This window comes from Haliotis rubra, unplaced genomic scaffold (genome assembly GCF_003918875.1).
Source record: "Haliotis rubra isolate DU_JTF1 unplaced genomic scaffold, ASM391887v1 Scf201, whole genome shotgun sequence".
In the NCBI taxonomy this organism is placed as follows: domain Eukaryota; kingdom Metazoa; phylum Mollusca; class Gastropoda; order Lepetellida; family Haliotidae; genus Haliotis; species Haliotis rubra.
Genome location: NW_025766015.1, coordinates 1,103,413 through 1,115,682, shown reverse-complemented (window position 1 = coordinate 1,115,682; position 12,270 = coordinate 1,103,413). Strand labels below are relative to the sequence as shown.

The 12,270-nt window shown below is 40.5% G+C and overlaps 1 protein-coding gene across 4 annotated transcripts in view; it reads left to right on the top strand.

The window, feature by feature from the left end:
- LOC124275702 (lactadherin-like) overlaps positions 1-11,803 on the top strand; it is a 112,666-nt gene extending 100,863 nt beyond the window's left edge. For all 4 annotated transcript variants that reach the window (XM_046711338.1, XM_046711339.1, XM_046711340.1 and 1 more), the window contains one exon: positions 8,287-11,803. In XM_046711338.1, coding sequence (XP_046567294.1) covers positions 8,287-8,567 — 281 coding nt within the window. In that variant the 3' untranslated portion in view covers positions 8,568-11,803. The remainder of the gene's footprint in view (positions 1-8,286) is intronic.
- The last annotated feature ends 467 nt before the right edge of the window (positions 11,804-12,270 follow it).

Sequence of the window (12,270 nt, the reverse complement as noted above, 5' to 3'; positions counted from 1 at the left end):
TGATATTCATGTCTTATTGTATAGACGTCATCTATGTGTTTAACACCAAAACTGTCTCCATATCGCCTTACTCGGGAAAATAAACAGAACGAGCTGCTCAAATACTGCCAGATTTAAGTACCATGGCCAGCCTGTGCTCATTAAGTGACAATTGCGGGGGTATTTTCATAGTAAACCCATTTAGCCGATGTGGGTGGGGACGACAACACATACGGTGGCAAGCGTGGCAGGTGCGTGGATGTCGACATGTTTGACCAATAGCAGAGTGACGTTATATGGGAGTTCATGACATTACGACTTGTATAAGAGAACCTCCTAAATACGATCACCTCACAGTTCAACCATTACAAATGAGTCCTGGTAATTTTATGTTTTGTTAAGCGGACACTCGTTAATCCGAATTGTACTTCAGTCCAAACATTACAGATGAGACCTAGTGCTGTGCTTGTGCTCCTGTTTTCGTGAACGGACACTCGTTAAACAGGATTTTGTTAAACCGAACTTTCTGAATTGTAGGGCCCAGCTTTAGGTCAACGTGTGGAATATTTCGGTGGGCATAGGTGTGTTTTGGTAGGAAACGATACGCTTATCCTTTTTGCGAAGACCTGGTGTAATTACTGATCTTTCAGTGATCCATTCATATGCCTATTACTGAATTTTATGAAAGGCCCGTGGAGGTCCGGGTTAGAATTGATCTTCAGTAACCCCTGCTTGTCGTAAGAGGCGACTAACGGCATCGAGTGGTCGGGCTCGCTGACTTGGTTGGCACATGTCATCGTATCCCAATTGTGTAGATCGATGTTCATGGCGTTAATCACTGGATTGTATGGTCCAGACTCGACTATTTACAGACCGCCGCCATATAGCTGGAATATTGTTAAGTCCGGCGTACAACTCCACTCACTCTCTCACTCAATGTTTTATGAAAGGTTGGGTGTCCGACAGCATGCGCAACAATCGCCCTACTATTTTGTCCACGTGGGTTAAAGACGCGCTATTTGGTGGCAGCAATGTTTGAGCGTATTTCCGTGATTCAGTCCTGAAATAAGGGTGGGACAGTATATGCAGGTGCACGATACACGGCCCCAGACCGTAGGTGATGTTGTATAACTCCTGGCAGATTTGTGTACAAGAACGAGCGTGGTCGTGGGCGAGGAGGTTCTGCACGTGCGTGTGTTTTTGGTGCTGGCGTGCATTGCAAATACATTATGGAGTAGGTAGGACCATAGACAGACCGGGACAGATTAACTGTTTTAAAATGACACTTAAGACCCTGATTCGGTTCAGATGGTGAGATGGGTGGTCTGAGAAAGAGGTAAGAGTATGGTAGAGTCATTAGAACTAACCTTCGACGGAGGCCTTGGTCCAGAACACTGCGAGCGCACCATCATCAACAAGTGTGCGTAGATCCTGTCATCAACACTATCGTAGGGTCATCACCGGCCATCATTGGAACTATTGTAGGAATATGGTAAACTCTTCATCTACGGTTTAGTTGAAGCTTTGGTAGTTATATACAATGGTATTTGCAGCCTCTGTGGCCTTTTGCAGCTTCGGTAGCCTCTTTAACCATATTGTGAATGTTGAAGCGGTATAGGTCTCAAAAAAAACTTATATTTTCCTGCTGACAGAACCGACCCCTCAACATTGAACATCGCTCTCTTCAAAACACATGGTGCAGCACTAGCCAAAATAATACACAACACCCCCCCCACACACACCCCAAAAAAAATAAAATAAAATAAAATAAAATTGCAACAGAAGCGCGAACTGAATTTGTTTTATTAACAGTGCGTTCGCATTCCCAACGACCGCGACGCTAACGCGAAATATTCGCGTCGCGGCTGAGGGGAAGGTTATTCTGTGCAGTAGTGTACATAGCACCTAGGAAGATAATATAGGAAGTTCTCCGTGTGTTTGTTATCTCTTGCTTAAGACGGACGTAACCCATCTAATGACTCCCTCCCTTTACATCACGTTTGTGTATATTTTCTAATGATACAGTGCTTTCCATTAGGTGTTGTCCTAAACATGCAGATGTAGGTAAACACGCTGCATGCTAAATCAAGTTGCCTGATTCGGCCCGCATGCAGTGTAAACACTGCATTCCTCGCTGCACCCCGTTCGCCAAGTACCCCGACCCCACAGCAATAAAATTCATCCCTGTTGTCATTAGCCAGGGGTCGGCTGTTGAACGGGGACCCAGCCTTCAAAGCGTAGACTTAAACAACCAACAGAGTGCGCTGGTTGTGTGTGTTGACGATGTTGTAAATACAGACGTTCCTGTCGTCATGGTTGCGTGTGAGGTTTATCCTACTATCTGACTGTCGATCGGGCATCTGTAAGGGACCGTATCATGATTGTTTTAGATCATTTACAACTTAATTTCTGTTGAATCGAAAGAAAGTTTATATATTTTTTTGGTTTTCGAGTTTACAAAATGTAATGTTTTAGTAACTTTTCAGAATAAGTATCAATATACATTTCATTTTCATTATATGTAAGCAGTCTTTCTGGTATCTTTAATTTCAATCGGGCGGTGGAGTAGCCTAATGGTTAAAACGTTCGCTCGTCACGCCGAAGACCCGGGTTCGATTCCCCACATGGGTACAATGTGTGAAGCCCACTTCTGGTCTCCCCCGCCGTGATATTGCTGGAATATTGCTAAAAGCGGCATAAAACCAAACTCACTCACTCACTCAATGGAATTGTTGAGACTGTGGGGCGGGATAGATTCACCTGTCAAAAACGCATACAAAGGCAAGTCAATTGTTCACATGATCACATGATGGTCTCCCCCGCCGTGATAATGATGGAATATTGCTAAAAGCGACATAAAAACAAACTCACTCACTCATTTAATTTAAATCAAATTACCTATTTCTATATCGTCAGTCACTGGACTATCTAGTCCAGATTGTTTATTCACAGACCAAGGCCATTAAGCTAACATATTTTTCAGGTCAACATTGAACAACAAACATTATTTACCCACACGTGCACGCAGTGGGACATATCGTTAGTGTAAACAAGTCGATCATATATAACAACTGTCCCAAACTCAAAGAAAGTTCAATAAATATTTGTGATATTTTGTTCTGTCGATTTCACATTAATACTAAGATTTATGTTTTCGCAACGTTTCAAAAACTAATAAATATCAATATACTTTTCATTTTCGTACATTAACACATATCCTTTCAGGCCACTTACAATCAACCCGTTCGCCTATTCACCCGCACGTGTACACCGTGGCCCTTATCGCTAGTGCGAACAAACCGATCATACAAAATATTCCACAAAACTCAGAATCCAAAAGAACCGAGACCGACTCCTATTACCATTTTAATGTCTTGCCTTTGGCACCGAGACCACATGAATTCGGAAGATTCAATACCCAATGGAACGTCACGAATGCCACCCTATAACGTAAAAGCTATTGGGTGTATACATTCTTCGATTACTCCAAGCCATATTGCTGGAGCCGGGCGTGGAAACCACCTGGGGTTTATTGGCTAACGGTAATGGATACATTATACATGCAGTTAGGCTACATTAGGAGGGCCACGAGGAGTGGGCACACGGGGTTAATTTGAAACTTGGCACTATCGTGTTAATGTACCTCGTAAGAGCGGAGATTTGTTGAACTCGTAGTAACTTGTAGAAACAAATATATCCAAGAAATCCCCTGCAAGTCTAGATTAGGTGGCAAGTCTAGATTTCCACAATTTCCTTTTTATTATATTTAATGATTATAATTTAGGAATTGTTGGGTTTTTTTCCTCTAAAATATGTAAGAGACTAGCTGTTTGTCTAAGGCTACGACTATCGTAAGTCAGTGTGAAAGTATCTGTAAGTTTTCTGTTTCTTAAATCTGTATAGTTTTGCGGATATATTTTGTAACGTGTTCGATATGGATTTATAATCTTGATACTGGAGACACCCCCGAATTCCAAAAGTGAGAAAATATTTACATATTGTACTCTAAACGATATCAAAGATCTGTATAATTTCTCTATATATATTGCCATCCCTTGGAGACAATTGGAAGAAATACATACCAGACTTGTAAGTAATTCGACTGTCATCTAATAATTCACTCGCCTTACGGCAAACACAATTTATCAAGATGTAAAATCTGTTACGTTGTATTTGAAGTATGCCTTCAAAAGAGAAATGCACTTAAGGCTGTCCGCAGTATTTTCTGTGTTTCCGATCTCCCGCCCGCCTTAAAGTTTCATTCCGACGTGAAACAATAAAAGGTTTTCTTACCTCAATTTTCCCTGCTGTGGACATTTAAGTGAGTGAGTGAGTTTAATTTTACGCCACTTTTAGCAATATTCCAACGATGTCACGGTGGGGACACCAGAAATGGGCTTCACACATTGTACCCATGTGGGAATCGAACCCGTCAGTGTGACGTGTGAACGCTTTAACTACTAGGCTATCGGACATTTAAGTCCTAGTGTGAATACAAAATACTCTTCCCCAGCACTCTCATAATAATGATAGATCAGCTTGTTTTTTATCTTCAGTATTTTGTATATTGTAAAATGTTCTCCTTTACGCAAAAAGCGAAGAACATTTTATTTCATTTTTAATTATTTTTTCGCCGCCCGCTCTCTTCTGTTAAGGGTGGAGTTGACACGGAATGGTAAATACGGATGGCCTAATGAAACATGTAAATCTATTTGTAAACTACCCTACACTGTATGGTATGGGCTTTATATATTTGGGTCTATGGCCGTTCAGACAATAGACACCGCACTCATGTGCGGTAATCTCAAATTATCCCAGTGTTTTTCATGTGATCGAGTGACAATGGCTTCAAACTTTGAACCTATGTGGGGCATCGAACGCTTTAACCTCTTGTCTACCTAAGTTCATGTTATACGTACAATGATTAATCAGCGGGAAGGTTATGCACACGCTGAATGAACAGGCTATGTGAGTCTAAACAAGAACAAATATTGCTCTGTTTTGAAGCACAATCTTAAAAAAAATATAATTTTTTTTGGTGAAAACCCACCTGTATTGAGCCCCACCTTAATGAAGTGACCACGCCCCTGGATGTACAATGGCGCCGGTAGCATGGCGGGTGGAGATTCTAGGCATGGGGGCCTACTTACGTGGATGATCATTTCATTTGTTACAGGGGTCAGACAAGGGTCAGTGAATTAAATTAATACATTTTAAAAGGGAAAGAAACAATCCCCAGACAAATTAATTGTTTTCGGATTAATGTCGCGGACTGATCAGTTCAATTTAGTAATTTGTCGGCCTGGTCAAGCGGTGACCGGTTTACCTGTCGTGATATGGATCTTAAGTAAACTTTAGCACACCTGACAGTCTTGGCCGTTTAATCCTGTGATCACTTCATTGGTAGCCGGAGCCCCCCGAGCATGGTGATGAAATAACTGCTTATGTAATTTGTCACTGCCACGAGACGAAAGACTAGTAAACACGGCGATCTGTTAATGTCCATTAGTTCTTGCCCACAGGTCATCTAGATTGCATCAAAGATCTTGGACCTTAATGTCCTTAATTGTTTCTGACGTATCCGTGTCAGGAAGCTGAGCCTTGATAAATGGTTTGATTTTTTAACGTCGTTAAATAAGTGTGCTGGTAGGATTAATTTGCACGCAGTGACGTGAACTGTTTATTGATGTTTCTGCGTTCTTTTGAATCTGATTTTGTTATATATAAGTGTTGAAATATCTCGTGTAATAACCTTCCTATGTTTGCACTTTTGCGTTATAGGGAATCTCAGTGCTGATTCGTCGACTGATACCATAACTCGTCACAGTCTTTCATTGTTGAGAAATACAAAACGATATGACGTCATGTATTGTTGATGACGTCACACATTGATTGCATGACGTCGTCTGAACAATAGGGACTGCCTTCAGTAAAGCCTGTCTGTAATGTAGACATTTCTTCTTCTCATTACTTCTCTTAAAATGTCAATCAGTAATGTTTATATCTAGTCTGTCTCACAGTCCCAGAACCACATTAATTTCCCTACTGCCAAGCCCTCTCTGCAGTGCTAAAGCCCCAAATAAAGCAAGTCTAGATCTCCATAGGGCTCCTTTTCAATATAAATGGGCTTGTTTGTTACTATCAAAATTATATATATTCAGAGACTAAGCCTTAGTCTATGTTTATATCCTACATAAGTATATTTCTATCTAGACTAATGCTTAGTCTCTGAATATATATATAAGTTTGATAGTAACAAACAAGCCCATTTAAATTGAAAAGGAGACCCGGGGAGACCAGAGATTCAGAACCTGAGGAAATATAGACTTGCTTTATTTAGGGCTTTAGCACTGCAGAGAGGGCTTAACATTAGAGAAAATAATGTGGTTCAGGGACTGTGAGACAGACTAATTTCTATCCTATGATCCTGAATATGTTCCTCGTGAATGAATCCTGCTAGAGGTTCCTCGCCAAAATCTCAGAAGTTGCACCACTTCTTCAGTGCCACCGCAAATCCCCCACCCCACCGCCCGATTATTCTGTGTAAAATCAAAGGAAAAAAACTGAATAATATTTTATATGTTCCTTGATCCTTTTGACCCGAGTATTTAAAGCCGCCATAGCCATTTCAATACTGACAAGGAAAGATAACTCTAGTTAAAATCCGAACAATTTTAACATTCCTTATTTTACCTGAAACCGGACGTTTTACCGTACGACACCTACATTGATGATCGCTCTAGTGAAGTCTTGTTTATAAAAGCCATTTTAAATATCCCGTTAGAAAATGAAACTATGTTTAACTTTTCGTTTGTTTGCTTAATATTATCCAACGTCTCGGGATTACATTTTACGCGAGTTTGCCCCCTACAGAAAGCACATACTCTAATCCGGCTCACTGACTTAAGGGGCAATGTATCACATCTTCAAACACATACCAATTTTAAAGGCTGGTTTATGTCTAAGATGGAGACAGAAATTATCCGGGAGTTGAAAAGTTCATTCCGATCTTGAGGCCATTCCGTACAAGAAAACGTCTCATCAGGTGCTCTTTTTTTTAGTTAAAAGAGATCGAGATCTACTAGATAAAGATGAGGTACCCATTAAGGTTAAATCTCATTTTATGCTAATACATAAACTAATCTGTTTGTCCATAATTGATTAAGGAAGACCAAGTTGTATGGATAGTCAATTTCTTTATTGCAATGAGTGCGACGTTTCGGCGTAGGCACTAACACCGTTATCAAACAAGCAATCAGTATACACCGAAGTCATTGCAATAAAGAAGTTGACTATCCTTAGAACTTGGTTTTCCTTCATATTTGCAACTTCTAAAATGCCTCTTAAAGAAGTCATTATTGATTAATTGACTGTATGTGTAGTAAAAGTACACATTGTGCACCTGTTGGCTTCATTTGGAAGGGGGGCGGTGGGGTAGCCTAGTGGTTAAAGCGTTGGCTCGTCACGCCGAAGACCCGGGTTCGATTCCCCACATGGGCACAATGTGTTAAGCCCATTTCTGGTGTCCCCCGCCGCGATATTGCTGGAATATTGCTAAAAGCGGCGTAAAACTAAACTCAGTCAGTCAGTCAGTCATTTGGAAGGGGTGTGGTCTGAATCGTCATGTAGAAATGTCCTTAAAATACCAGTGCCCCTTCCCCCTAAACACTGTATGAGTATAAGCGGTACGATCGAATCAACGCCATTGTCGCTTCGTGTAATGTCCCCATGGGTTCAGTGTGCGAAATAGCCACTGGCCCGCTAGACCGTGGCTAGTAAAAATCATTTCGGACCAGTAAATCTCCAGTCACCGGCCCGACTGGCTTGTGAATTTTCATGGGGTCATTGGTTTTTTATGGTATTTCACCTTTTTGTAATCTTTTACTTAGTTTCTACATTCAAATTTCGGGTTAGTGAATTATTTTGTGGGCTTTCAGACATAGCTAGAATGTATACTATTTTGCACACTGCATGGGTTATTAACGTCTAGTTATTAACGTCCAGTTATTAACGTCTTTATTGCTCATTTTTGAGCAATTAAGATCTCTGGCCTTTTATTTCGGAAACGTTGCCCATCGTTTGCAAAGTGAAATAAGTTGCGTGAACTACACGTTCGCATGAATCTGATGCTCTATGTAGACATCAGTTCATTTTTATGTATGTGTGGCGGCTATCCAGTATGATGGTGGAGCCCTGTCTGAAACTTCGCGGAAAACTGCTTCTCTGGAAACTAGGAGTGCTGGGTGAAATAACATCTAATAGCCTATATGTGTTGTCATGGTTACTGATTTCTCCTATTTGTTGCAGAGAGACAAGAAGGCACGTCCTTCCAAGAGTACATGAAGAATCTGGACAAGTTGGTTGTGTACGTGGACGAAAAACTCAAAGACGAAGACGACTCCTACGCATCCGGCAACATGTGCAACTACGTCAGCAGCCTCAACAACGCTCTGTTCGAGAAGAAACTCATTCTCCAGTGCATCCGACGCCATATTGGGCGTTATGTTCTGATCGAGGCTTGGGGGGTCCCCAATTCTTGGAGTAGACTCTTCAGTGCGGTTCTGTGCGAGGTTCAAGTTTTCAGTTAATGTGACGTCATTATGACGTCATCGTGACATCAGAGACAATGGTGATAATGCTGACTGACGTTCTATGACGAAGAAAGAGGGTAAAGACTGTTCTTTTGTGATCTCTACGGATCGTGATGTTTATAGTGAGTGTGTTCAAATCAGGCGACCGGCATAAACATTTCTGTGCGGAGGTTGCTTAACGGAAGTGCTGGCTTACCTCCCTTGCTACAAGGGAGGCGTCATTATTTCTCAAGCCGTGATGGTTTGTAAATCAGCTCGCAAGTGACTGAAAGCAGGTCTCCTCCAGTGCATCACATCGCGATGATTGTTCCAAGACGCTTCTAAACCAGCCGTACCGTAGATTCACTTAATTAAGTATCGTGTTGGAAAAAAACATATTTCACATACTGACAATAACCTGTCCCTCTGCAGACAGTTGACGGAAGGGTAAGGTCGACGTTGCTTGAAAAGATGTTGCACAAACAGAAGCGAAGCGCGACTTTTGTGATATTGTGCAAGGCAGGATGATGATGTCAGAGGACACATTTACGACGTCGTCTACGACGAGTGGATACCGTATTCAATGTTACTTACAGTTTCGATTCAGTGGAGCAACATCATTGAAGTTTATTTTAAAATTTCTAAAACAAAAATCATTACTAGAAATTATCAGAACTTTGACAGTCCCAACATTCTCATAAGTCTTGATTACAAGGGATGAGAAATGTTTTTAATTATCATAAATATTTTATGATAACATTTGTCAATGATCAAAAGTTAATTTTGTGGCTCTTTAAGAAATATTTTTACACGTTTTGGACTTTCCCCTAAAACAACGTCCCATCCAGGTTATGTTGTTGCTCCTCTGCGACCCCTTAAAGATATTATGAAACAAGTACAGGCATGTATGTTCATCCAAAGCAGTGCCATCGTTTCCATAGTAACGCATTTCATATTGAAAAATTAGAAGGAACCTCATTTTGTTGTAATTTCATAGCACTGCCAGTAATCTTGACTTTGTATATAACGATTTAAGTGTCCCTAGTACTTGGCGCCCAGAAAAATTATCACCGAACCGGTTTTACAAAAAGAATTATTTTCGGGACATGTTAGAAGATAAAACTGTCACGAAACGAATGTAATGGGAGGAGCTTCGGGGAGGCTGGTGTTATTTGAACCCCCTCGTTTTTTTCCGGAACGAACCGAATGGCCATTACGGAAAGAGACGAGTGGTGACGATTGGAGATAGACCGCTAAAATTTGAATTTTCCGAAGGTTCTTGATGTCTTCAGGCGGAAAATATCACTTGATGTTATTTAATGATGTTATTAAATGGTATCTGAAGTCATAAACATGTCAAAATTTGGAAATAATTTCTAAAACGGTTTATCTGAATCTTCCCACTCCAGTTCCGGACTGAAAATCCTGCTCTTCAAATGACAAATGTCCCAATTTCAAGTCAGTGCTGGGAAATTATTGATAGTGACATTTTCAAGAAAACCGGTTCACTGATTCTTTTCTCGGTGTATGGTTGTATGAGCTCAGGCAGTTCAGACTACACCAGTTATTTATTTTCAGTGTAAATATTACAGCTTGAAATAGAGGTCTTCCCCTCACTCGGACTGACCCAATATTGTATAAATCATACCTCTGTATTCAGTGAGTGTATAGTATCTATGCAATTCATCCCGCGATTGTTATTGTTACCAGGGATACTTTCATGTTGCTTGGCAACGAGTGACGTCATAAATTTATGACGTCACAACGGAACAAGAATGGTCATGGAGTAGATCTAATGGTGTCAATATGTTGAAACGGTGTTCAAGAGAAGCCATTTTCTCATTGATGCAATGGCTGAAGAATCACGTGATTACGGAATCACGTGACCACGCATTGCCTAGCAACAGCCTTCCATGACGTATAGTTGGTACGGATATAGAGGTAGACAGTTCCCTTGGTAGGTTGTGTAATGACTGTTGTTGTTTTCATTGTTATTGTTACAACACTCTGTAAGTGTTCGTTATTCATGAAAATACCAAAATGAACTTTGAAAAAAAACACGTCCTCACTACTTACGAACTTCTTGACGTGTGGGGATGATATATTTGAAATAAACTCCATTAAGTCTTCGACAAATTCTCTACCTCAGCCGTCTTGGCTTACCTTAGAAACACTGGGAGTATTGCTTAGTAGTTTCAATACCGGAAACTGGTGTCTATACCTCAAGGTCAAAGTTCATATCTCAAGGTCAAAGTTCATGTCTCAAGGTCAAAGTTCATATCTCAAGGTATAGGTTTATTTCTAGATGCCCTCGGAATTTCTGTAAGATGTGGAAGGCAGGAAAGGAGTTTCCCACTCTCTGCTCCACCCAGTGTCTTAATAAATGTAAAGACATGTGAAGTCCGATTTCGATATAAAGGTCTTGATGGCGTAATGGTCCCTGGTCGTTAAATAATGGACGCATCCAATGAGATGTCAATTTGTCCATTTAAAGTACCTTGATGCGCATGTATTCAACCATGTCATATGATTGGATAACTTGTTTAGATTTTGTGATCAATGGTAGATACTTCGGAGAAATATTCTGTGAAAATGCTGACTTCAAGACGGACGTTGAATCGAGAAACTTCAGTTCAGTAATAAATTAGCTCAGATTCTTTGTAGACAAAAACACAGGCATTTACGACATGTAGCTTAGAAAGACACACCCTGACATTGTCCACGGTACGTGTTTAGAATTAGAATCAAGTCTAGAGAGAATGATAAAGGACTAAGAATAGGCATTTCAAAACGATCTGAATAATCATCCAGACGTGCTTTTTTAGATAATTTAAAATCAGTACGAAATAATGCCAAAGAGTACATGCACCTTAGGTTGTCCCGTGTATGAATCATTTAAAATATTTTTATAATAATTAGACTGTGAGGTTAAGCTGAATTCATAATCATCATCAAATTATAATCATGTGTAATAAATACGATAATGGATTGTAAGAAAGCTATAATTGTAGCATTTCGTATATTTGATATTTGAGATATTTGAGAGGTGTAAATGCCGAAACCAGGTTTATTTATTATTATTATGTGTATGTTTGTCGGCGGCAGCTTGACAGACGAGACGCCGGGCTACTAGATATATGTTTATATACGATCTTATGGTAATTTGATGGCAACCTCGTTCTGTATATCGTTGCCATGACAACTCTAACACCTGTACAATTGTACTTCATTACAAAATAAAACTTTAAATTACAGTTTTTTGTTGTCATTGTTGATAATGTGAATGAGTATGGTTTTACGCCGCTTTTAGCAATATTCCAGCAATATCGCGGCGGGGGACACCAAAAATGGGTTTCACACATTGTACCCATGTGGGGAATCGAACCCGGGTCTTCGGCGTGACCGCCCCTGTTGATAATGTGATGTTCGCAAGGTGATGTAGAGTCTAAAAAACATATTAGGTGAAGCCCTTTCCATAAGCATGGACATTTTTACAAAAGGGTAAATCGTTAGTGAGTGAGTGAGTTTAGTTTTACGCCGCACTCAGCAATATTCAAGCTATATGGCGGCGGTCTGTAAATAATCGCGTCTGGACCAGACAATCCAGTGATCAACAGCATGTGCATCGATCTGCGCAAGTGGGAACCGATGACATGTGTCAACCAAGCCAGCGAGCCTGACCACCCGATCCCGTTAGTCGCCTCTTACGTTAGTGAGTTTC